Source organism: Octopus sinensis, linkage group LG5 (genome assembly GCF_006345805.1).
Source record: "Octopus sinensis linkage group LG5, ASM634580v1, whole genome shotgun sequence".
In the NCBI taxonomy this organism is placed as follows: Eukaryota; Metazoa; Mollusca; class Cephalopoda; order Octopoda; family Octopodidae; genus Octopus; species Octopus sinensis.
This window is the reverse complement of record NC_043001.1, coordinates 30,031,102-30,059,092: the sequence shown is the minus strand read 5'-3', so window position 1 is coordinate 30,059,092 and position 27,991 is coordinate 30,031,102. Positions and strand designations below refer to the sequence as shown.

The 27,991-nt window shown below is 39.1% G+C and overlaps 1 protein-coding gene across 2 annotated transcripts in view; it reads right to left on the bottom strand.

Annotated features, from left to right (window-relative positions):
- The window catches only part of LOC115211686 (DNA-dependent protein kinase catalytic subunit), a 266,170-nt gene that overhangs the window by 137,131 nt on the left and 101,048 nt on the right, over positions 1-27,991 (bottom strand). The window contains exons 32-44 of one of the 2 annotated variants that reach the window (XM_029780332.2): positions 23,794-23,863; positions 22,461-22,645; positions 20,684-20,819; positions 20,363-20,444; positions 18,431-18,553; positions 13,951-14,045; positions 12,879-13,041; positions 8,943-9,053; positions 8,283-8,515; positions 6,582-6,714; positions 5,026-5,118; positions 2,026-2,090; positions 124-205 (exon numbers count right to left, since the gene is read on the bottom strand). In XM_029780332.2, coding sequence (XP_029636192.2) covers positions 124-205; positions 2,026-2,090; positions 5,026-5,118; positions 6,582-6,714; positions 8,283-8,515; positions 8,943-9,053; positions 12,879-13,041; positions 13,951-14,045; positions 18,431-18,553; positions 20,363-20,444; positions 20,684-20,819; positions 22,461-22,645; positions 23,794-23,863 — 1,571 coding nt within the window. Of the gene's footprint in view, positions 1-123; positions 206-2,025; positions 2,091-5,025; positions 5,119-6,581; positions 6,717-8,281; positions 8,516-8,942; positions 9,054-12,878; positions 13,042-13,950; positions 14,046-18,430; positions 18,554-20,362; positions 20,445-20,683; positions 20,820-22,460; positions 22,646-23,793; positions 23,864-27,991 lie in introns of both variants that reach the window. The other variant, XM_036503287.1, reaches the window with a different exon arrangement.

The window sequence follows — 27,991 nt, the reverse complement described above, 5'->3', positions numbered from 1 at the left end:
AACTCAGAACATAAAGATGGACAAAAATGCTGCTAAGCATTTTGCCCAGCATGTTTATAATTCTGTTAGATTGCTGCTGTAAGCCCAGTGTAATATCAAGAGGTATTAGGAGTGATAACAAACCTTGTCTAGCAAACTGATATAGGTATCATAGAGAAGAGTTCCTGGTTGAGATTTATCCATTAAAAATTTCTTTAAATTGGTTCTGAAAAAAAAAAGTCATACATTTAGCTCATAAAATTTGCTTGAATTTTTCATAATTCTTATAATATTTTTTATATTGTTATATTCTGGGCTGCTTATTTTTGTTTTTTTTACCAGACAGCCTCATGTACTGCATAAATTGTTCTTCATTTCAACTTTATTATTGTTCTCATTTTAATGTTCTGAAATCTTTCATCACACATCCTTCAACCTTTTCAGTGACTCTCCAGAACAGGAGAAGACACATGGAATGGAGAGTCACTGAAGAGGTCACAAGATGTGCGATGAAAGATTTCAGATAAAGGACACTTAAGTAAGAATAAGAATAAATCAAAAGCGATGAACAAGAATCTAGTGCTTGTGTTTATTTGTGGGGAGGGGGGAAAAAAACCATCCTGAAATATAACAATATATGTTTCAACATATGATTCCACATCAGGAATCTGGCAAAACAAATACATAAACATATTTTTATATACATTGCCTTACTGGCACTTGTGCCAGTGTGTAGGTGGCATATAAAAAAAAACAAAAAAAAACACCATTTGGGTGTGGCCGTTGCCAGTACCGCCTGACTGGCCCTCATGCCAGAGTGGTTAGCGTTAGGAAGGGCATCCAGCTGTAGAAACTCTGCTAGATCAAGATTGGAGCCTGGTGCAGCCACCTGGCTCGCCAGTCCTCAGTCAAATCGTCCAACCCATGCTAGCATGGAAAGCAAACGTTAAACGATGACGATGATGATGATCTTGCATTTATCTATTTTTTATATATGTATACAACATTCCACCTAATTTGAGTAGTAAAAAGCAACTATGAAGTTAATTATATTTGGTTTTTTTTTTTGCTTTGTTTTTGTTCAAATTTTTTCTTGGGCCACCAGCACAATTGCCAGTAGGGCGATGCTGGTAACGATGGCGATGCTATAAATTATTTATAGGAATAAAAGATTATAGAAACCATAAATTTTGAGACTGTGATTTCTAATGTTTACATCTGATCAAAACTGCTAATCAAACAATTGATTAGTTAATTGGTGAAATGGTAAACTAGTTGACTAATAATTTTATTTGTTTTTTATTTATGTGCCCTTTTCAAGCCTAGCCAGGCTCATGGGCCTGGTTTCCCGGTTTCTATGGCGTATGTGTTCCCCCCAGCTGGACGGGGCGCCAGTCCATCGCAGCGTTACTCAAGAAACAGGAAGAAAGAGTGAGAGAAAGTTGGGGTGAAAGAGTACAACAAGGGTCGCCACCACCCCCTGCCGGAGCCTCATGGAGCTTTAGATGTTTTCGCTCAATAAACACACACAACGCCTGGTCTGGGAATTGAAACCGCGATCCTCTGACCACGAGTCTGCTGCCCTAACCACTGGGCCATTGCGCCTCCACTGTTGACTAATAATAATGGTTTCAAATTTTAGCACATGGTCAACAATTTTAGTGGGAGGGGTTAAGTAAATTACATCAACTCCAGTGCTCAAGTGATATTTTATCAACTTTGAGATGTTGAAAGACACAGTCAAACCCAGTAGGATTTGATCTCAGAAGATTAAGTGTTGAAAGAAATTCTGCTGTGCATTGTGTCCGATGTACTAACGATTCAGCCAACTTGCCGATTTAGATGACTAAATAAAAATAAATGAAGTGAAATAGAACCAGTGCATGTGTTTATTGCTGTCAAAAGAGGCACTAAAAAAATATTGTTTCTTCGTGTGTCTTGCATTTTGCCACGACTATCACCAGTGGAAAGTCTATATGGTTTCAAACAAAGAAAAGCATATAACAATGTGAGGTTAGTATTGATGATAAAAAAAGAGAACTATACCTTAGTCGAGAGTTGTGTGGCTCAGGTGAAACAGACAGGAAAGGAAGCAGATCCAAGAGAGAGACCTAGTAAAAGAAATATATATATATATATATATATATATATATATATACCGAGTAAACACATAAATGTGAAACAAGGTGGAAAAAAGAGTACTCAAATACCAGTGGTAGAGTAATATGCTTTATTTTAAGCAGCAGAAAATTCAACAAAATCTGTTACTCTGAGTTTCTTGTTGCCGTTCATCAGACAGTTTTTGCTAGAATGGAACTTATATATCAATTCAATCTATACTCTTACAAACGCTACACCTTAAAAAGAAATGGACTTGTTTGATTGGCCCTTTAGAAAAAACGGTCAATCTTCGAGCGATAAACAAAAAGGTCAAAAATATATGTATATATATAAAAAAACTTATAAAAATTATAAAATCCGAGGAAAAAACCGAGGGAAAAAACCTATTGCCTGTCTTCATTAACGGCAATAGGTTTTTTCCCTCGGTTTTTTCCTCGGATTTTATAATTTTTATAAGTTTTTTTATATATATATACATATATTTTTGACCTTTTTGTTTATCGCTCGAAGATTGACCGTTTTTTCTAAAGGGCCAATCAAACAAGTCCATTTCTTTTTAAAGGTGTAGCGTTTGTAAGAGTATAGATTGAATTGATATATAAGTTCCATTCTAGCAAAAACTGTCTGATGAACGGCAACGAGAAACTCAGAGTAACAGATTTTGTTGAATTTTCTGCTGCTTAAAATAAAGTATATATATATATAGGGAGAGTTTACGAAAAAAACAAAAGACGAAGACAGGTGGTGTACAAAACAAACAGATGTATTAGTATAATGCTCAGGAACAGAAAAAAGTCTTTTACGTTTCGAGCCTACGCTCTTCTACAGAAAGGGACACAGAAAAAACAAGGAGAGAAGAAATGTGTGTAGTGGCTAACGATTTATCATGGCGATATATATATAAATTATTGGTAATTGTTCAGTAAATAAAAGTAAATAAAATTAAGGAGAGATAAGTAGAAAAAGAAACAGCTTACTTTTTATACAGTCGTTAAGACTGGCGATTGCTGCCAGAAAGTGAACAAATGTCTTCTTTTTCTCAGTGGAATTACATCAGAGAAACTCATGCAGATAATCTTTACCTATTTCTTTACTACCCACAAGGGGCTAAACACAGAGGGGGAGGGGACAAACAAGGACAGACAAACGGATTAAGTCGATTATATCGACCCCAGTGCGTAACTGGTACTTATTTAATCGATCTCGAAAGGATGAAAGGCAAAGTCGACCTCGGCAGAATTTGAACTCAGAACGTAACGGCAGACGAAATACGGCTACACATTTCGCCCAGTGTGCTAACGTTTCTGCCAGCTTGCCGACATGCAGATAATCTTTACCCTTTTACTTGTTTCAGTCATTTGACTGCAGCCATGCTGGAGCACCACATTTAGTCAAATCAAATCGACCCCAGGACTTATTCTTTCGGTCTCTTTTGCCAAACTGCTAAGTTACGGGGACCTAAACACACCAGCATCTGTTGTCAAGTGATGTGGGTATAAAACACAGATACACAACATATACACACACATACACATATATATACATATATACGACAGGCTTCTTTCAGTTTCCGTCTACCAAATCCACTCACAAGGCTTTGGTTGGCCCAAGGCTATAATAGAAGACACTTGCCCAAGTTGCTATGCAGTGGGACTGAACCCAGAACCATGTGGTTGGTAAGCAAGCTACTTACCACACAGCCACTCCTGCGCCTATATGAAACAAACAATTTGTCCAATGTCCCAAATTGTCGTCTCAACTTCTGTTTTACCTACATCCACATATTTTTCACATTTTGTGTGTGGACATCTGAATCATGTGGATCAACAAAATGTTGTTGATGTATAATTACCTCATGCATGTAGGCACCACCATTGAGGATACTGATGTTATTATATATGCTTGCCATCCATTGCTGACTATGTGAGACCCAGGTAAAATCCACCTTTGTATCAGTTTAGTTAAAGTTTCTTCTGTGTGGTCAGGTACTTCAATCAAAAAACACTTTCTTGAGAATCTCTCTATGCCAACGAATACCCAATGTCCCTTTGCTTCTTTCACTACTTATCTCCCGCGTAATTTTTATTTACTTTTTTATATAACTAAACTAAACAATTACCTAAATTATTTAATGTATGGAATTCTGTAGAACTAGAATCATAACTAGTGAACACATCAGTAATAACTGATCCAGGAGGAGCTTGGCTAAAAAAATGATTTCCTACTGTGATACCAGTGCCGATGGCACGTAAGAGAACCTTCCAAATGTGGCCGTTGCCAGTGCCACCGTGACTGGCCTCTGTGCTGGTGGCACGTAAAAAGCACCATCCGATCGTGGCCGTTTGGCAGCCTCGTCTGGCACCTGTGCAGGTGGCACGTAAAAAGCACCCACTACACTCACGGAGTGGTTGGCGTTAGGAAGGGCATCCAGCCGTACAAACACTGCCAGATCAGAGTGGAGCCTGGTGCAGCCTTCTGGCTTCCCAGACCCCAGTTGAACCGTCCAGCCCATGCTAGCATGGAAAACGGACGTTAAATGATGATGATGATGTACAAGGACATAAATCTCCATGGTTGTATGTAAAGTTGATAGAATTCCCTACCTAAAAATGTGTTTGGTTTGCACATTCACGAGGCTGGAACTTACCCGAGTTTTCAGTCATATGACTGTGGCTATTCTGGGGTACTGCCTTGATGAGTTTTAGATAAACATAGTATCCCAGGACTTACTTCTCTTTAAAGCCTGGTACTTATTTTATAAGTTTCTTTTGCTAAACCGTCAAGTTATGGGCATGTAAACACACCAAAACTGGTTGTCAAGCAGTTGGGGTGGGGAACAGATACAAACACAAAGACACACATAGATATATACATAATTAATAAGATTATTTAATAATGCATGTTTTATTTATTTTAAATTCTTACCTTGAAGGAAGATGCTACAGTTTTTTTCGACAAAAGTATATAAAAGAACTTGTGCAGCAACTCACAAGTAGGATTTTGACCATCGGAAAGAACCTGAAAAAATTAAAAAGGAAGATTATACTCCTGAAAAAGATGCATTTAAGTAATTTAATATCAACCCTTTTTAACATTCGTGTTACTCTGAGAAAGCAATGCCTATTTATTCATACTGTTTTGAATTAATCATGCATTATGTTACAGCTCCTGGATTTCAATGATATTATCTATTATATAAAATCCATTCTGTCTGTGTGTGTGTGTGTCTTCTAGGATCTCGGGCATCCTCCATCTGATTGCGCTCAAATTTGAATATGTAGATAGCGACGGTATCAGGGCGTGTATAAGTCTCGAAAATATTGCAAAAATCGATTCCAGGTGGGAATGCGATCGATAAAGCATTCTTTGGAATAGAAAAAAGTCTATTTTTATTCCTTCTTTTGCTGGTGTCTCAAATTTAGGTTAAATCAGTGTTTCTCAAAGGGGAGGCCTAGTTGTTTTGAGAAAATTTGGTTTAAATGTTTGACAACTCAGCACCATCCATTGGACAGGGTGGGGTGGGGTTGCTTGTTATTTATATTTAGAATGACATTGTATATAGTAAGTGTAGGAGAGGCCGGATTTAGCTATTTTGAAACTAAAACAGGTAGAATATTTTGTCCAGATATTTAAATGCTAAAGAGTTAAAAAAAAATTACGAAAATTTTTGAAGAGAAACTTCTGGGAGTTTCTTTATGCAAATGATGCAGCACTAATGGTAGACCGAGAGTGTAGGCAACTCAGGTCATGCTTTTGCACTTAGATTTTGTTTGATCTATACACAGAGCGAGTAAACCCTGCCTGTCTGTTAATGACAAATAGAATGTTATATTGTACGGTGAAGCTAAGTAAGGTAAGTATATTCTGCTGTTGCAATCCAGAATACACAGAACTGATATGTATGTTCAGGCTTGTTAACATAACTGTGTAAGTAAAAGAGAAACATATTTTTCAGTTATATGCTTATTTCTCACATTAACCCTTTAGCATTTTAAACTGGTCATGTCCAGCTAAAATAAATCTGTTTTATCTTCAAATTGATCAGACTCTCACACTTACCTTTCAATATTATTCTGAAAATAGATAATCATGTCACTGAAACCTCAAAGCTACAAGGCAATGTATTACTAATTTATATCAATGGGAATAAATAAGCATTATATTTGACAGAGAAATTTGAACGTTAAAGGGTTAAAACAGGCTTGACAATCAATTTTATTTTAGCAAAATTTCATTTTCTACAAATCAAAATGAAAGTATTTGTGAATCAGCCACGGAATAGAATATTAAATAGTTCAAGCAGCTATTACAATATTAGCTTTGTACAAAATGAATGGTTTTCTTAAAAGTGTTAATCTGCAGAAGTTGCTTTTGTTTCTCTATTCACAACCCACCCTCCTATCTACACAAGATTTTTCTTTTTAAGATTTAAACCCAACATAGCTTCAACAGATTCTGAAACAACAACTGTGTGAGCTTACCTTTGAGTCTAGACGAAGGATTCCAAGTAAGATATCAAAAGTGATTCTCTGTGTATCTTCTGATGCGTCATCTCTCCACCAATTTTCAATCATATTCAAATTTTTTAAAATAATGTCACAAACTTGTGAAGCACTGTTAAACGGAACATATAGATATCTCACTTAAACAAGAATCCTAATTTCTCTGTTACTTGCATCAGACATTCTAAACTTTTACTTTCAATTCAATTTTTTTTTATATGGTTTAATCAGATAAAGAAATGCAATGCCATGACTCCTTACAGGGCCCCCATAATTGATAGGAAGAAGGGGGGCAGTTATCTTCAGATAACTGAGACTTGATCTGAATGTATACAGCAGAGTGGACTTCACTAAAAGTACTCAAAAACCAGGTAGTGTTGTTAAGTTAGACAACAGGTTAGAGCGCACCACTTTCAAAGAGTATAGTACATTCCACAGGCTTCTGTAGAGTTTCTTCCAACCAGTTTCACTTACATGGTTTCAGCCAACTAGAGGCTTATGATAAAAGATACTGAAAGAGCTGAGCTAACTCAGCACCACATGATTGCAATGCAAACTTCTTAACTAAAATGGCAATGACTGAGTAATAGTCCTTGTTACTACATACACTCTCTTTGATGTAAGCAGTAATCTCCATGATTGCTGTAGCTGTGTGATATCCTTCAGATTCAAAATGATATCATCAAATGAAAAAAATCTAAACAACTATATAGGAGATAACAACAGAGAGAATAAAGCTTACCTTATCTACTCATGTACATTGCAAAGAATTTGCAATACATAAAAATCAAAACAATAAAAACAGGGTCAAAACTGATAGATAGCATTATACTTGAGTATAAAATAAGTTAACATATCAACACCAACAAACCTGTGAAAATGAAGATACTGAAGGAAATAACCCTGAGATATCAACCAACTGTTGTATACACTTCATTGCCTGAGACTTATGAAATACAAAATGCATAGCAAATATATCCCATGGTAACTATTAACTGCATTAGTACACTGGTGGCAAGTGGTTACATATTGTGTTTGAAGAATCTATATATATAAAGCTGAAGTTGTCTGTGTGTGTGTGTGTATGGCAGGTTTGGTAGCCTTCAACTAACACTATCTCCTCCGAGACCCAGCGGCGCAAGTTGATAAAAATTGAGATTATGATAGAAGAAGGCTTGCTCTTCATTTCATAGGAGATAAAATTCAAATCAGACCATGTTAACACCAAAAATTATTTACATCAAAAATTATTTACATCAAAAAAGTGCTTTTTTTTCTATGAAAATTCCTATTTTTAACGATTTTTTTACTGCTGTGTCACCATTTTTCGGTGTATTTCAACGAGAAAAATGTTCACTTAAAGAGAATAACAAGCTACATAATGCAAAATTTTTACTTTTCAAAAATTCTAATCTTAAAGGGTCGAAACAAACCCGAGCAATGCTGGGCGATACTGCTAGTTAGATGATAAATCAAACTGTGATGGTTTTTAAGTGATAAACATATTTTAATAAAATGATCTTTTTTTAAGTCACCCTAGAGTTTTTGTCCAAAAGCATTTTCTTAGATATTATATTGCATTAGTTGATATAATGTTTAGATTAGATGGAATGGGTTGAATTGATCTTTTCCTATTCTTTTTCTTAACGATGTATAATTAGAAGTTACTGTGAAACTTACTGTTTCCATCTAAAACTTTTGTGCTTCAAGATATCAAGTACTGATATCAATATATGACCAACAATTTGAGAATTGCTGTCAGATTTAGCCATTATTAAAGGAATTAATTCTGCTGCATGCTCAATGATGTAACCTGACACTTCTTGTTTGAAAATGCACAATAAAATCTTTCCACAACTTGTATTCTGTTGATGGGCTTCTTCAGTAAACATAACTGCCATAAATTCGTTGATCTGTGCAACAGAAAGAAATAAATATAGAGAAAATATCTTAATGTAAAATTTTGATGTAAGTCATTTTAATGAAAGATCTCATAAATTTTCTCCTTTTGCCATTTTTTATTTTACTGTCAAATAATTCAGTAAATTTGAGATGAGAACAAATAATTTCAGAATATAAAGCCAACATAAAACAAAAAAGTAGAAATCTTTCACCCAAAATATTTGGTACATTTGTAAGGAATCAAGAAAATGTTTAAAAAAATAATGTTTTAAAGAAGTGAAACTTTCAAATAGGGTTTTTTTTTTTTTTTACCAAAAGTATTTTATGAAAACATGAGGAGGAAAGAAGAAAAGAAACACACACATACACACACAAAAAATAACACGATAGAAATGTAGTTAATTTAAGAAAAAAAAAAAGTCTGATATAATTACATACAGGCATTGACAGTTGTATTGCAAGCTCTAATAATGTTTGGGTCAAAGATAATTCAGTTGGTGTTAATGTTCTGGATGTGAGTTGATTATCATCTGAATGAGTAACAATATTCTGTAAAGAAAAATGAATTCATAAAATGTCAAATCATCAAATATTTAAAGTTTTCAATATTGGGTGGTGTGAAAGGATGATAAAGCATTTTGCTTACAATTACCATAATTACTAAAACCCAATGGTAGTGGCAAGTCCATTTGCAATTTACTATAATATTCACAGTCAATTACTGGAGGCGCGTGGCTTAGTGGTTAGGGTGTCAGCACCATGATCGCAAGATTGTGGTTTCGATTCCTGGACCGAGTGACGCGTTGTGTTCTTGAGCAAAACACTTCATTTCACATTGTTCCAGTCCACTCAGCTGGCAAAAATGAGTAACGCTGTGATGGACAGGCGTCCCGTCCAGCTGGGGAACACATATGCCATAGAAACCAGGAAACCGGGTCCATGAGCCTGGCTAGGCTTTAAAAAGGTGCATTTATCTATTTATTATTCACAGTCAATTAGAAACTAGGTAGATTAATGCAATAAACACATCAGTCTTATCAACCTTTATTTTATTGAACTTAGTCATCATCATCAATGTCTGTTTTCCATGCTGGCATGGGTTGGACAATTTGACATGTAGATGTCCTGACTCCTGTTGTTTATGGTGGCATGGTTTCTGTGGCTGGATGCCCTTCCTAACACCAACCACTTAACAGAGTGTACTGGGTGCCTATTATATGCCACCAGCATGGGTGAGTTTACACAGTACCAGCATGAGTGCATTTTGTGTGACACTGGCACCGGTAAAGGACATGTCTGTATGCATGAACGACAGTGATTTCACTTAGCTTGGCACATTTTCTCAAGTACAGCAAATCACCATAATTCCCGGTCCCTTGTAATTTCTTCAGAGAGGCCCAGCATCCAAAGATCCTTTCTCACCACTTTGTACCACATCTTCCTGGGTCTACCCCTTCCACAGGTTACCTCTACAATTACAGCTAAGCACTCTTTTATGCACCTGCCCTCCAAAAATTTAGTATACTGAACGACAAAGTGCATCAGGTATCAACTAATGGGTAGCAGTTTCAAATTCAGTAGCAAGTAATGCAAAATACAGGGATTCCTTGACTTGCGCGAGCCAACTTTTGATACCGAGTGTTCAGGTTGCACGAGTTGTATTCTCGACTTGCGCTTGTAATTTGTATTCGTACAAAGCAGTCACCAATAAAAGTTTTTTGGTTTCAGGTAGAAAGAAAGTTCATTCAATACTTTCTCCAAGTGTTTCTTTAATATAACAATATTTAGCAGTTATCCCGGAAAATATTTATAGAAAACAATATCTGGTACTCGACTTGCACGTCCCCCAATTACTCACACAAGTCGAGGAATCCCTGTACATCATCTAACTGTTTGATATATAAAGAAGTTTGTGAGACTGGATAAGTTTAGAAGCTACAGGAGAAGAGGAACCTGATGTTTCAGGATGGAGCACATTTGTCTTTGAGTTTTAATTTCAACTTGGCATTGAATGTTAAGGTTAATCAAATAACACCAGACATATTACTCTTTTACTTGTTTCAGTCATTTGACTGTGGCCATGCTGGAGCACCACCCTTTAGTTGAAGAAATCGACCCAAGGACTTATTCTTTGTAAGCCTAGTACTTTTTCTATCGGTCTCTTTTGCTGAACCGCTAAGTTACAGGGACATAAACACACCAGCATTGGTTGTCAAGCGATGTTGGGGGACAAACACAGACACACACATATATATACATATATACGACAGGCTTCATTGAGTTTCCATCAACCAAATCCACTCACAAGGCTTTGGTCGGTCCGAGGCTATAGTAGCAGGCACTTGCCCAAGGTGCCACGCAGTGGGACTGAACTTGGAACCATGTGGTTGGTAAGCAAGCTCCTTACCACACAGCCACTCCTGCGCCTATATTGAATATGCTGAAGTTATTTCAATCAATAATACACCTCTTCTATAAATTTGTTGGCTTTTATCAAGGCTGTGGAGTTGGAGTCAGAGTTGTGAAACAATTAAGGGGTAACTGGAGTCGGAGTCGGTAAAATAGACCACAATCACTTAATTACATAGAGGAGTCAGAGTCGGAGGTACCAATGGTAGAGGAGTCAGAGTCCAAGCTTTTTGTTTTGACTCCACGGCCTTGTTTTCACCAATATGAAGAATCATTACTGTGATTCAGAACACACAAATATATATATCATCATCATCGTTTAGCATCTGCTTTCCATGCTGGCATGGGTTGGATGGTTCAACTGGGGTCTGGGAAGCCAGAAGGCTGCACCAGGCCCAGTCTGATCTGGCAATGTTTCTGGCTTAGTGGTTTGATACTTGGCTTGTGATCATAAGATTCAGGGTTCAATTCCTGGGATGGGTGGCACTTCATTTCACATTGCTTCAGTCTCCTCAGCCAGTGATGAGTACTAGCTGGGTGTTGGTGCAACCCTTGCTCCCACCAACTGTAACACATGATGTTCTGCTGGGTGAATAGGTCTAAGAAGGTATCTATGTCTATGTCTGCTCATAACTACTTTGGCACTGAAAACAATCAACAAAGAAGAATATTGTTTGTAAATATGTTAATACTAATTTGTTCATAGTGTAGCAAGTCATAAAAGGCAGCAATATGACGTAATGTTCATTTGCCTGAACAAGCATAAGTGTTGGTATCTCATTGGTTAAAATTACTGCCCATATACGAATTCTAAGAACTTTATTTCGTGAAAGATTTCTTTGACAAAAGTTTGCCTGAACAAGCATAATTACTGGTATCCCATTGGTTAAAATTACTGCCCATAATAGAACTGACAATCACTATTTTTTTTTAATTGATTAGTCAAAGAACAAAGACAACCCTCATGGTCAATTTCAGGATTTCTAAAATCGGTAAGAGAAATTATCCTTAGAGTGAAGATCCATGAAGAATAGATATTTGAGACTTAATTTGAAAAGTATTGTTTTCTTTTCAATTTTCTTGCTGATGTTTGCATCCTTTGTCAACATCAGCAAAAGAAATATATATGTGCCGGTGGCACATAAAAAACACCATTTGAGCATTGCCATTGCCAGTACTGCCTGACTGGCCCTCATGCAAGTGGCACGTAAAAGCACCCACTACACTCTCGGAGTGGTTGGCATTAGGAAGGGCATCCAGCTGTAGAAACTCTGCCAGATCAGATTGGAGTCTGGTGCAGCCATCTGGTTCGCCAGACCCCAGTCAAATTATCCAACCCATGCTAGCATGGAAAGCAGACGTTAAACGATGATGATGATGATGAAGAGAGAGAGAGAGAGAGAGAGATTAAGATTTAAAAAATGAGAGATTAAGATTTAAAAAAAAACGAACATTTCGCATCATCCAAAAACATCTAATTTAGATAAAGGTGATGATGATGATGATGAGGATGAAAGAATATAAACATATGTTTTCAAATGATGCCAGACGTTTTGCTTTTTTATTTTTTTTATTTTAATCTATATCAATCTTCTCAAGGAGAAACCACTTGTAACTGTCTTTGATGGGCAGCCTCTACACCACACTTTTCAGTTGTACTTTCAGAGGTAAAAACCAATCTGAGCAGTCATAATACATACCTATTAATGTCAGTTGATGAAAACTCCTTGTATACTCTATGTGTGTGTGTGTGTGTGTGTCTGCATGTTGGGATTTTGCACAGTTTCCTGAAGCAAATTCCAATTGTTGAAGTACTGGTCAATCTAAGGTTACTGAATTGGACACTTGCTCAAGATGTAACAGATGTAAAAGATGGAATTTTGATACCTTGTACTCATGAAGTAAATTTCTTAACCATGCAATCATGCCAGCACTCATAACTAAAAGAAGTATTGCAATCTCTACCTGGGAAACGTTATGGAACAGTTTTGCAGCTAAACTTTCAAGATTCATATCACCCAGCAACTTCACTTTATTTAAGATACGGTAACCAGTCAACAGTTGCTGAAGTTTGAAGTAATTGGTGTTTGGAGATTTCAGATGAATTGGAAGGACTGTCAAAAGATCCCTGTAAAATACAAAAGTAAATTTTGTTATATACAGCTGAAACATAAAATATATGTGCTTGTCTGAGAGATACTTTTGTATTTATGCCAAGTGGTGTCGGGAGCCAACGAAGAGCCCTTGACTACAACAAAACAAGACGACCAATGCTGCTGCTGCTGCTACTACTACTACTACTACTACTACTACAACTGTCAGCACTGTTTTAATGTCCCTTTCCCTTGCTTGCACAGATCAGACTTAATTCATCAAGAAAGATTTTCTATAACCAGATGACCTTCCTGTCATCAACTCTCACTAGTTTCTAAGCTAGACAATATTTCTGCATGACCAGACATGTTGTTTTCATGGGCAGTTGGAAATTAAGGACACAGGACACCGCTTGCATGATGGTGATGTCAGTTTACAGCCATCACACAATTTCAAGACAAGTGGATATATGCGCACACACAGCAGGCTTCTTTCAGCTTCCATCAACCAAAACCACATACAGGCTTTGTTTAGCCTGGGACTTTAGAAGATACAGGTGTAAGGTGCCACATAGTGGGACTGAACCTATAGCAACATGGTTGGGGTGCAAGCTTGTTTACTACAGAGCTCTGCCTCAAACTTTCCTGTAAATAAACACAGTACATCTATTTCTTTATTACCCACAAGGGGCTAAACACAGAAGGGACAAACAAGGACAGACATAGGTATTAAGTCAATTACATTGACCCCAGTGCGTAACTGGTACTTAATTTATCGACCCCAAAAGGATGAAAGGCAAAGTCGATCTCGGTGGAATTTGAACTCACAACGTAAAGGCAGACGAAATACCGCTAAGCATTTCGCCTGGCATGCTAACGATTCTGCCAGCTCGCACAGCACATCTGATGAACCATATTTAGTATGTAAAGACCGTGCATTTTACCTTTGATTAACAAGTTGGTTCTTGATTGATTCTCTCATTTGTTGCTTGAATTCTGCAGGTAATTTTTTCAGAAAAATATTCAATAAGTTCTGTAACTAAAAAAAAAAATAATGAGCAGGCATGTTGACGAAGTTGTGAATGGCAACAAAAGAACTTTAACAAACCTAGCTGAGTGACTAAAAAGTTAATCAAGCAGTAAATTAATAAAAGAAGTGAAACAGAACCAGTGTGTGTGTTTATTATTAACGTAATGACCAACCCTCCTGAGATACGTCAGAACTTTTTAATAATTTAAAGATAATTTAATTTAAATATGTAAAAAAAATAGGTAAAAAAACAGAAAATAGAAAGCTTCTGACAATGAAGTTTTATAAAACCTTTATATTTCAGGTGTAAAGGCCCATCTTCAGAAGAAAATGAAAGAAAATAGAATGCTCCTGACAATGCAGAAAGTTTTATAAAACATTTATATGTTTTCTGAAGATGGGCCTTTGAGCCTGAAATATAAAGGTTTTATAAAACCTTCCGCATGTAAAAAGCTTGCTATTTTCTCTCTTTTTACCTTCTTCGATATTACAATGCTTCAAGTGAACTACAATACTTTCATACAAAAAATTAATTTCTATTTATATAAATAATAATATTTCAAAGTAATAATTTTATATGTCTAGTATTTCTTCATCAAATCAAGTGTTTATGAAGCAATATTTCCCTCAGGGAAATATTGCCTCATATACAAACACAGTCAAGGCTACTGACTTCAGAGGAAAACTTTTGCACATAACTTATCAGTATCCCCTCATAATGTTTCTGCAACTGTCACACAATGGCTTCAGCTCTTCAGGTAATGCCACTTGCATAACATCTTCACCTACACCCACTCATCATAACCCTTCTCTCACCCCATTAGCACATCAAACACTCTCCCTAGTTTTTTATCGTCCGAAATTTACTCTTTATCTATGTTTTCCTCACAATCACTAACCATCAGAAATTTGAAATGAATAACATATATTGATTTAAAATTTTGGTACAAGGCCAGCAACTTTATGGGAGGGATAAGATGATTACATCAACCCCAGAGTTCAACTGGTACTTATTTTACTGACCCTGAAAGGCAAAGTTGACCACAGTGGAATTTGAACTCAGAGACCTATTGAGTCAAGTACATCAACATCAAAAAATCAAATGGAAATTGCAGTTGTGATACCTGTGCCGGTGGCACATAAAAAGCATCATCCGAACATGGCCGATGCCAGCACTGCCCTGACTGGCTTCCATGCCAGTGGCACATAAAAAGCACCAACCGATCGTGGCTGTTGCCAGCGCTGCCTTGCCTGGCACCTGTGCCGGTGGCATGTGAAAAGCACCCACTACACTCACGGAGTGGTTGGCATTAGGATGGGCATCCAGCTGTAGAAACACTACCAGATCAGACTGGAGTCTGGTGCAGCCTCCTGGCTTCCCAAACCCTGGTCGAATCGTCCAACCCATGCTAGCATGGAAAACGGATGTTAAACGATGATGATGAAGCCAAGTGAAATTGTAGTCATGGCCAATGCTGGTGTCATGCAATTGGTACCTGTGCCGGTGGCATGTGAAAAGCACCTTTTGAGTGTTGGGCCTCATGGAGGCAATATGGCCGATGCTGGTGTTGCATAACTGGCTTCTGAGCTGGGGGCATGTGAAAAGCACCTTTTGAGTGTTGGGCCTCATGGAGGCAATATGGCCGATATGGTGTTGCATAACTGGCTTCAGAGCTGGGGGCATGTGATAGGCACCTTTTGAGTGTTGGGCCTCATGGAGGCAATATGGCGGATGCTGGTGTTGCATAACTGGCTTCTGAGCTGGGGGCATGTGAAAAGCACCTTTTGAGTGTTGGGCCTCATGGAGGCAATATGGCTGATGCTGGTGTTGCATAACTGGCCTCTGAGCTGGGGGCATGTGAAAAGCACCTTTTGAGTGTTGGGCCTCATGGAGGCAATATGGCTGATGCTGGTGTTGCATAACTGGCCTCTGAGCTGGGGGCATGTGAAAAGCACCATTTGAGTGTTGGGCCTCATGGAGGCAATATGGCTAATGGTGGTGTTGCATAACTGGCTTCTGAGCTGGGGGCATGTGAAAAGCACCTTTTGAGTGTTGGGCCTCATGGAGGCAATATGGCTAATGGTGGTGTTGCATAACTGGCTTCTGAGCTGGTGGCATGTGAAAAGCACCTTTTGAGTGTTGGGCCTCATGGAGGCAATATGGCTAATGGTGGTGTTGCATAACTGGCTTCTGAGCTGGTGGCATGTGAAAAGCACCTTTTGAGTGTTGGGCCTCATGGAGGCAATATGGCTGATGCTGGTGTTGCATAACTGGCTTCTGAGCTGGTGGCATGTGAAAAGCACCTTTTGAGTGTTGGGCCTCATGGAGGCAATATGGCTGAGGCTGGGTGGCATGTGAAAAGCACCTTTCGAGCATTGGCCTCATGGAGGTAATATGGCTGATGCTGGTGTTGCATACTGGCTTCTGAGCTGGTGGCATGTGAAAAGCACCTTTTGAGTGTTGGGCCTCATGGAGGCAATATGGCTGATGCTGGTGTTGCATAACTGGCTTCTGAGCTGGTGGCATGTGAAAAGCACCTTTTGAGTGTTGGGCCTCATGGAGGCAATATGGCTGATGCTGGTGTTGCATAACTGGCTTCTGAGCTGGTGGCATGTGAAAAGCACCTTTCGAGCATTGGGCCTCATGGAGGTAATATGGCTGATGCTGGTGTTGCATAACTGGCTTCTGAGCTGGTGGCATGTGAAAAGCACCTTTTGAGTGTTGGGCCTCATGGAGGCAATATGGCTGATGCTGGTGTTGCATAACTGGCTTCTGAGCTGGTGGCATGTGAAAAGCACCTTTTGGGTGTTGGGCCTCATGGAGGCAATATGGCTGATGCTGGTGTTGCATAACTGGCTTCTGAGCTGGGGGCATGTGAAAAGCACCTTTTGAGTGTTGGGCCTCATGGAGGCAATATGGCTGATGCTAGTTTTGCATAACTGGCTTCTGAGCTGGTGGCATGTGAAAAGCACCTTTTGAGTGTTGGGCCTCATGGAGGCAATATGGCTGATGCTAGTTTTGCATAACTGGCTTCTGAGCTGGGGGCATGTGAAAAGCACCTTTTGAGTGTTGGGCCTCACAGTGGTAATGACAAATAACCGAGACCTTTGGCAATATGCCATGCTTTAGAAGAAGACCCATCAAGCCAAGTGAAATCGTAGTTGTGGCAGATACTGGTGTCATGCAACTGGTACCCATGTAGGTTGCATGCAGAAACCATGCCAAATCAGATTGGAACCTGGTGCTGCCCTTCAGCTTACCAGCCCTTGTTAAACAGTCCAATCCATGCTAGCATGGATGTTAAATGACAATGATGAATGTAATGACAGATAAAATGCTGCTAAGCATATTGCCCAGCATGATAACGATTCTGCCAGCTCTCCACCTTAAAATGAATAACATATTAACTCTACCCACACAGTTGTGTAAAGGCACATGACTCAGTGGTTAGAGCATCAGGCGCACAATCATGAGGTAGTGAGTTCGATTCCCAGACAGGGCTGTGTGTTGTGCTCTTGAGCATGACACTTTATTTCATGTTGATCCAGTTCATTCAGCTGTAGATATGAGTTGCGATGTCAATGGTGCCAAGCTGTATTGGCTTTTGCCTTCCCCTTGGATAACAGTGATGGCATGGAAAGGAGAGGCTGCTATGCATGGGTGACTGCTGGTCTTCTATGGATAACCTTGTGGCAAAGGATCATCTGGAGATAACCAATGATGTGTCCTCTTGGAATTTGAATACATGAGCCACTTTTCATCACATGTAAAAATTCAATCAAAAAATGGCTCTATTTTAAACCGATTAAGATGAGAAGAGCATATGGAAAGTCTCTGAAGTTTTTTGTTGTCAAATCATGTGGTACCCATTTGCTCAACTTCCATCTCTTTCCCAGCTGTAATCTTCATTTACATTAAATCACAAAGCTAGGTTTTGACATGTTAATTCAACTCAATTACATTCCTTAAATCATCAACATTTAAAGAAATTAGTCTTCCAGATTGAGGTGCATTTTCAAAAGACTCGTCACTGGAACAATACTATAAAAAGCCATTTCAATCAGTTCATTCCTTTACTGCATCTTCCCAACATGCTGTACAAATCTGTGGAGAGGAACTGGATGCATTTGTGCCAAATTTAAACTCATACAACAAACATACACGTATTATCAGTTTTCTGTCAGCCATGTTAAGGGCAGATAGAAGAGATACAAAATGATGTTCACTGTCTTAAGATATTGTTGTGGTACTTGGTTACACTGGGTAAGGAGTCAGAAGAAAACAGGACATGTCAAAGGCAAAGGTAATTAACTAAGGTCGCAGAATGTGAGAGTAATGAGAATCGGTAAAAACTTTGGATACCTGATAATAATGATTAAAAAAATATAGTCACCTCGTCAGGTAGTTTATTGACAACTTCTAAATCTGTCAGGTTGAATCCAACATACTCAGGTTGCAGAACACACTCACAAATTAATCTCCATAGATGTGGGGTCCACACCTCATTAGGGATCACCTAAAACATGCCAAAATATTAAAACAGAACAAGTTAATAAAACATTTTACAAACATTTTACAAATAAAAAAAATATTTTAAAAATTAATGCAGTTGTCAGATGCTAAGAGAAGGAGCCTCTATGTGGTTATTTGCTCAACAAGAAACAGCAGTTAAATTCCTCCTCAAATTCCACCAACTGTCTTAAAAGAGGAAGAAGACAGTTCAAGATCCATTATACTTAAATAAAAGATAAAGCAGTGACAGAATACCTTTGATTATACGCTTGCATAGTGAAGACTAACAACAACATTTAATAAACCAAGCAACATCATCATCATCATCATCATCATTCGGCATCAACTTTCTATGCTGGCATGGGTTGGATGGTTTGACTGGAACTGGTAAGCCAGAGAGCTGCACCAGGTTCCAATCAGATTTGGCTTGGTTTCTACAGCTGGATGCTCTTCCTAACGCCAACCACTCCAAGAGTGTAGTGGGTGTCTTTTATGTATCACTGGCATGGGTGCCTTTTACATGTCACCAGCACCAGCTACAAGTGTGATTTCACTTGGCTTGACAAGTCTTCTCAAGCACAGCAAATTGCCAAAGGTCTTCATCACTTGTCAATGCCTCTGTGAGACCCAACATTTAAAGACCATGCTTCACCACTTAGTCCAATGTCTTCCTGGGTCTACCTCTTCCACAGGTTCCCTCCAAATTCTCAAAATCTTGCGCATATCACTGACTGAAATTCATTAACAAATGAAGTGTTGAGATGAATAACACAACATACAAGGTATACAATGGAAGAACTAGGAAGATTAAATAACATCTTGATAAACTTGCACGGGTCATCATTAAATGCTGTCTCTTTGAGGGGAAAAAAGAGCAAAAAGCTAAACAAAACAAAGATCTCACAGAAAAAAAAACCAGTGAACTGTTGCAATAAATTGACAAATTGTTGAATAACTGCAGTAATTTATTCACAATTTTTAAAATTCCTGATGATGATGATAACGATGATGAATTCAATGTGTTGTTTTTTTTTTCTCCCAGTGAACCAGCATTTGATGTCAACTTATGTGTAACTAGACATTTTGTTTCTCAAGAAGCTATTTAAAATTCAAAGGTTTTTGCAGTGTTATTGTCTTGATAATTAATCTATCCACACTACTACTCAAAAGGGTACAATCATGGATGCAAGAGGTTGAATTGAGTTCCCTTCGTAGGATCTCTGGAGTAATGTTACTCAACAGGATGCATGGCTCAGAGATCTGAGTCTCTCTAAGTTGACCTGCAACTTCCCCACACTGAGAGGTCACAACTCCAATATTACGTTCTGGGTTCAAATTCCGCCGAGGTCGACTTTGCCTTTCATCCTTTCGGGGTCGATAAATTAAGTACCAGTTACGCACTGGGGTCGATGTAATTGACTTAATCCATTTGTCTGTCCTTGTTTGTCCCCTCTGTGTTTAGCCCCTTGTGGGTAGTAAAGAAATAAATATTATTACAGCCATGTAATTAGAGTGTTGCAGGAAAACGTTGCAATACATATTCTTCAAGCCAATCTAATTAGCAAGAGACCTGGAGGTAGACTAAAACAAGATAGTTGGATAATATGTATAGTCTCAGACATGCTTGAGAATCCAGCTAAAAAGTGTAATGATGGCTACTTCTGATAGGACCCAATGGAAAAGGAGCATGAGTACTCTATCCCCTAAAACCCTTCCAGGAATAGTAAGTGGTGAAGCTGGCTGGCTGGATGGATTCTTTGATTTGGAATTACTTTGATTGTTGTAAATATATGAACAAAAAAATTAAACTCACAGAAGAATTTTCAGCATCTTTGCATTTCTTAAGAACAGTGGTTAAAAAACTGAAAATCCTGATAATGACAGTACATTTGTTCCTGCAAAGAAGCAAGTGAAATCTCAGATGATGTAAAGGCTTTAGTAGGGTGACTGAATCTAAAAAGACTTAAGTTTACAATATATGGTTCCAGATACCATGTTGGATTTTAAGGCCAAGTCAATCTCCACAGTAGAACAAAGTATATTTGCATAGACATCATGTATTTTAACAATTAGAAGGTATTTTAAAAATGTCATTGATGGAAAATAAATTCCTCAATAATGGCAAGTAACATACCTGTTGAACACTTCTTCTTCTTTAGGAGTGAAAGGAAGATAATCAGCATTCTTTGTCAGAGTTTTCAAATCAGATAGTGCAATATACTCCAAAAAATAGCATACAGCTTTGATGATTTGAGAATTAGATTCAGCAACTAACAAAAAAAAAAATGTTTTGTCATTAGTTTGCAATTAAAGAAAGTTTGTAATTTTGTAATTAGATTTTTGAACTATCTTTTCATCCATTTGTTAAAATGGGTTGAAAGGATCTGCAAAGTTGTACATTTGTTAAAATGAGTTGAAAGGATCTGCAAAGTTATACAACATGAATTGTTATAGCATCTTCCTTTGTGGATACAACTTCACTTTTGATTGTAGGCAACAAAGTACAATATCTAACTCTTATCAAAGAGATGTCATTTTTATATTTCTGATTCACATTGATAGCTAGTTTGAATAATGACTTGTTCTAATTAATGACTGTATCAAATGTTTGCAACCAACTAGTCATAAGAAAGTGCATGAGACTTAGTGGCATACATATATAAGGGTACTGTAGCTATCAAGTCAACATACTTGACTATTGATTGCATAGTTCAAGCTTTGTTTTGTGTTTTTAAGCAAATAACCCTATTCTGCTTCTTTCAGTAAGCCTCTCTTACAACAGACATCTTCTGTTTGGCAACTGACTGGCTAACAATAGAAGGTCACCCAGCAGTCTAAAAGAAATTTGCTCTGACAATATATTCACATCTGATATTTAAAAACTCATCATATGTGTAAGCTAGGAAAACTAATGTCAGAAAACAGCACAGCTCCCCTGACGTTCGGAAACATTTTTTCATGCTAAGAGTTGCTGAAGCATGGAACAGACTGCCGGCATCAGTTGTTAGTTGTCGGAGCACTGCATCCTTCAAAACTTCCATGCTTCCTGAGATTCGCCAACACTACACCTGATTTTCTCCCCTCCATACACATGCAAACATGTATCTGACTCATACACTGTTCACTTTCCAGACATTTGTACATTACTGCATATACTTTATATGCACTTTTGACAAGTTGTGGTACACCTGAGCACTGTATACAATAATTTCATTATTACTATTATTATTATTATTTAAAGTATTTATATTTTCTACTAATACCATTAAGTATCTGGTGCATTTTAAAAATGTATTTGAAAAATTCATTAAGTACCAGGTTCATGTATTTCCTTGCAATAAATCATTTCAAGTTAGGACATTTCAATACCAGCAAAGTTCTTTGTTATACCACTAGGTTTCCAAATTGGTCATTCATGCCTATTTTACCAACTATTTCTCTAGATTCACCAACACCAGTAAGTAACCAAATAATTTAGTTTCAAAATTAATCTCAACTATCATATTATCATATTCTTGATGAAGATTGTCTTATTTACAATTATTTTATGTAGCTTATAAGCTTCACTTTGACTTTCTACTTTGTTTAATGACCTAAAAACAGTAACATAATAAAATCATCATCATCGTTTAACGTCCGTTTTCGATGCTAGCATGGGTTGGACGGTTCGACCGGGGTCTGGGAAGCCAGGAGGCTGCACCAGGCTCCAGTCTGATCTGGCAGTGTTTCTACAGCTGGATGCCCTTCCTAACACCAACCACTCCGTGAGTGTAGTGGGTGTTTTTTATGTGCCAGGGGAGGCTGGCAACGGCCACAATTGGTTGGTGCTTTTTACGTGCCACCGGCATGGAAGCCAGTCAAGGCGGTGCTGGAATCTGTATAAATAAAATAAATAAAATAAATTTAATTACCTTGAAGCATTTGCTCTGGGCTCAATAGATTATTCTCAAAAACCCAAATGTAGCAATCTAACCCAGCTAAGAAATAATCAAACCATTGACAAGTTTTCTGAAGAGAGAAATGCTCCCTTATTTCTAATTGTGGACAACGCATAATTGAATTGGAAACATCAGAGCCTTCTCCACCACCTTCAAATCTAGAGAGAAAGAAAAAGGAGATAGAATCATAAACCATATTAATTGTTCAAGACGTTTCAGAAAAATAAGTGATATCCTAAACAAGAACTTTGGAATAATGTTGATGAATTAATGAGTACAGCATGCAAAAAAAGAGAGGGAAAAAAAAAGCTCTTTACTTTAACAAAATATATATTTCTTTATTGCCCACAAGGGGCTAAACAGAGGGGACAAACAAGGACAGACAAAGGGATTAAGTCGATTACATCGACCCCAGTGCATAACTGGTACTTTATTCATTTAATTTATCGATCCCGAAAGGATGAAAGGCAAAGCCGACCTTGGCGGAATTTGAACTCAGAACATAACGGCAGATGAAATACGGCTACGAATATCACCTGGCGTGCTAACGTTTCTGCCAGGTCACCGCCTACTTTAACAAAATATATTTTAACAATGCCTTGGACAGGTTTTATTATTCAAAACTTAAATCATATAATTTAGGTAAGACAAATATATAATAGTTGTTTTCCCTTTCTGTGATGCCTTGTGTTTGAATATGCCAATGTGATGATGAGGATGTAATTCCAGAAGTATCTTTGACACATCATCATCATCATTTAACATCTGCTTTCCATGTTAGCATGGGTTGGACGGTTCGACTGGGGTCTGGGAAGCCAGGAGGCTGCACCAGGCCCAGTCTGATATGGCAGCGTTTCTACAGCTGGATACCCTTCCTAATGCCAACCACTCCGTGAGTGTAGTGGGTGCTATTAATGTGCCAGGGGAGGCTGGCAACGGCCACGATTGGTTGGTGCTTTTTACGTGCCACCGGCACGGAGGCCAGTTGAGGTGGCGCTGGCAATGGCCACGTTTGGATGGTTCTTTTACGTGCCACCGGCACTGGTATCACAACTACAATTTCCATTAAATTTTGATCGAGTTCGATTTCACTTGCCTCAACAGGTCATCGCAAGCAGAGTTTTGTGTCTCAAGAAGGAAAGGTATGCATAAGTGGACTGGCTACATCGCAGGTAAAGGCCACGGGTTATGGTCTCACTTGTCCTGCCGGATCTTCTCACGCACCATTTTGTTTTATCATAATACAAAATAGTACCTTAATTAACAGAAAAGTTAATAAAATAAAACATGTGTAATGGATGCTTACCTCTCAATAAAATAATTGTGACCTTCCTTCTCATAGAAAATTTGAAAAAATTCTTCAGATTGTTTTATGCCTGGACAAATAAATAATTCAGTTTTATCTTTGATTAAAAGTGAATGAATTAAGAGAACTTGAATCCTCCTCACCACAAATAAATAAAATAAATAGCAAATGTTAATTAAGTGGGATTTGAACTAAGAATAGTGAGGAATGAAACTAAGTAATGCAAAGCATCTAATCTGGTGCTCAGAGGTTTTAGCTATGAGAAGAGCTAGTAAAACATTAAATAAAATCATCATCATCATCTAACGTTCACTTTCTATGCTAGCATGGGTTGGACGATTTTGACTGAGGGCTGGCGAGCCAGATGGCTGCACCAGGCTCCAATCTTGATTTGGCAGAGTTTCTACAGCTGGATGCCCTTCCTAATGCCAACCACTCCGAGAGTGTAGTGGGTGCTTTGTACGTGCCACCGGCACGGGGGCCTGTCAAGAGGTACTGGCAATAACCTCACTCAAATCTTTTTACACATTCCACCAGCACAAGTGCTTGTAAGGCGACGTTGGTAACGATCACGCTCGAATGGTGCCCTTTTATGTGCCACCGGCACGGAAGCCAGTTGGCTTTTCTGGCAACGATCACGCTTGGATGGTGCTCTTGGCACCCTACTAGCATGGGCACAAGTGCCAGTGGAAACAGAGTTTATATATGTATTTGTATTATATTGGTTTGAAATTTTGGCACAAGATCAGTGATTTCAGGGAGAGGATATGCTGATTATATTGACCCCAATGTTCAACTGGTACTTACTTTATTGATCCTTAAAGGGATGAAAGGCAAAGATGGCCTCAGCGGAATTTGAACTTAGAGTGTAAAGATGGATGGAATGCCACTAAGCATTTTGCCTGATATGTTCACAATTCTGCCAGCTCACTGCCTTAGAACCGTTAGCACGCCGGGTGAAATGTGTAGCCATATTTCGTCTGCCATTAATTCTGAGTTCAAATTCCGCCAAGGTTGACTTTGCCTTTCATCCTTTCGGGGGTCGATAAATTAGGTACCAGTTATGCACTGGGGTCGATGTAATCGACTTAATCCCTTTGTCTGTCCTTGTTTGTCCCCTCTGTGTTTAGCCCCTTGTGGGTAGTAAAGAAATAGGTATTGTAGTGGTTATACTGGTTGTGGTGGTGAAAGTGACTGACAAAATGCTATTATAAGATTTGAACTAATGAACCATGAGTATAGAATCAAATACCTTAAGGTGATAAAGTGGCAGAGTCATTAGAGCATCAAAAATACCATACAGTATTTGCTCTGGCTCTTTGTACTTCAAATCCCACCTAAATCAATTGTTTATCTTTTTATTATCAATTAAGTATCAGTTCAGTATAGAGGTTGTTTCATCTCACTTTTTTTTTTTTTACCTCTGGAAAAAATCTGTTGTGATTAAACCTGGAGGGAGGGGTGAATTCTCATCATGCTGTATACCATGATGATACTTCCATGATTCTATAAAGAATTGAGGCTTCAAGGAAAGCCAAGGCAAACACTTTATCCACTTAGTAATTTCCTTTCTACTCAGCTTGCAATAGATTGACAACTTATTCCAAATGTAGAGGTGTTATTTTACCTTAAAAATTTAAATAAATTTCAGAACACTACAATAATTTCCAGTACAAAATATTACAATAACAGAAATGATAAAATAGTTATGAAAATACTAGTCCCTAAGTACTTTTTTGAAGGCACATGGCTCAGTGATTAGAGGTAGTGAGTTCAATTCCTGAACTGGGCAGTGTGTTGTGTTCTTGAGCAAGACCGCCTCTAGCCGACCTAGCCGACCCCCAGGACGATGCTCATCTACTCGAAGCGATAAGATTCGTTTCAGCTTCGCATGACTGCTTGGTACTAGGCGACTTCAACGCTCCCACGATCGATTGGCCCGCATCAATTTGTACAACATCTTCCCGGTTCGGCCAGGCCCTTCTTGACGTGGCTGAAGATTGTTTTCTATCGCAACATGTTGAATATCCGACAAGGCATCGGTCTGGGCAGCAGCCATCTATGCTAGATCTGGTATTCTCCCGCTATCCAAGATCAGTGTCAGACGTATCTGTGTGCGCCCCTCTTGCCAAGAGTGATCATGTGGTCCTGAAGTTCGTCATGCACACAACTTTTTCCACGCCCACGATTACTTCGCTGCTACGTAGAGTCTTCTCTGCAATTAATCTTGAAATTCTAACCGAGGCTTCCGCGCTTCTGGACTGGCGTTCCCTGATGACGTTGTCCTCAGTTGACGAACTATGGTCATCCCTCAAAGCATATGTAATCTGTTTGACTGACCAGGCAGTTCCCGTTGGGCTTCCCAAGAGGAAGAAACACAAGCCCTGGGTGACGAAGAAGGTTAAACGAGAACGTCGACTCAGAGATATTGCTTGGGCTGAATTCAAAAATCTGGATTCGACTGCAGCTTTTGAGGTGTACAAAACTCAACGAGACCGAGCCGTGAAAATTGAAAAGAAAGAACGCTTCAGTTATGAATAAAAAATCGCGGCAAATGCCAGTAGCAATCCAAAAACCTTCTTTGCCCATGTCCAGCGGAATTCCCGCTTGAACAACCAGATTGCAACGTTGGTAGACTCAACAGGCGTATCGATTGAGGACCCTTACCAACAGAGTCAATTATTTGCCGAGGCTTTTTCAACTATTTTCAAACAAGATGATGGTCGTGAACCCCCTCCATTTGATAGATCGGTACCTCCAATGCTTCGATTGATCATCACGCGGGACGAAGTCAAACGTGTTATTCAAGGCCTCGATGTCAACAAGGGTCACAGCCCTGACGGCATACACCCACGGGTTATCAAAGCGTTGGCTCCGGTCATCTGCGAGCCCTTAACACGACTATTCAATATGTCATTGGCGACGGGTGTTATACCTGCAGACTGGAGAACAGCGATAATCTGCCCAATTTTCAAGAAAGGGAGCCGCGAAGACCCGCTTAACTACCGACCGGTTTCCCTTACATCAATAATCAGCAAGATGTTCGAAACCATCCTTAAGAAAAGTATGATGCTCCACCTCCTAAACACAGCCTCGATCACTGATTCCCAACACGGCTTTGTGCCGAAGAGATCATGCTTGACCAACTTACTAGTAATGGAAGAATTGGTGACGCGCATCCTCGATGATAGTGATGCTGTTGACATCGTTTTATTGGACTTTGCCAAAGCTTTTGACTCGGTAAACCACCGCCTACTACTTGTCAAGCTTCAAGCATATAGTTTCCATCCGGATATTGTACGATGGGTTGGTGCCTTCCTCTCAGATCGCTCCTTCCAAGTTCAAGTTAATGGTTCGCGGTCCGACGTCTCCAGTGCGAGCAGTGGCGTGCCTCAAGGTTCAGTGCTTGGGCCCTTGTTGTTCTTAGTCTTCATAAATGACTTGCCCGACGACCTCACGCAACACACCCTTCTATTTGCCGACGATATCAAACTGGTCGCTCCTCGCGGTAGTATAGAGGATCTTCGTCGATGCCTCCACCAAATTTGGAAGTGGTCTAACGATTGGGACCTGTGTCTGAACGTGTCAAAGTGCTGTCATCTGCCTGTCGGCTCTACTCCTGCAACTCAACTTGATTTCGAGCCGGGTCGTCTGCTGCTGGAGAGGACCGATCAGGTAAAGGACCTGGGTATCTTGGTGGATTCCTCCTTTTCGCCTTCGGCCCAGTGCGTCCATGCTGCCAACAAAGCGCGCGGAATTCTGTTTTTGATTCGACGGTCATTCGGAATGCTCACAGCAGCCATATTCCTGCCACTCTATGTCATGCTGGTGAGACCCATATTGGAGTATGGGATTCAAGCCTCTTCTCCTTATCTCCTCAAAGACATACAGCACCTCGAAAGAGTCCAGAGGCTGGCTACCCGCATGGTTCATGGTCTCAAAAATTTGTCCTACGAAGAAAGGCTGAGGACGCTCGACCTTTATTCTCTTGAAAAACGCCGCCGCCGTGGTGATCTCATTCTCGCCCACAACATCATAAGCGGGAAGTGTAACCTCTCGAAAGAGCTGTTCTTCACTCCTGCTCTAGAGCGTCGGCTGTGGGGTCATTCCGAAAAGCTCTACCTGCGACGATTTCATCTCAATCGAAGGAGAGGAGCTTTCTCCGTCCGGGTTGCGGATCCGTGGAACAAGCTGCCAG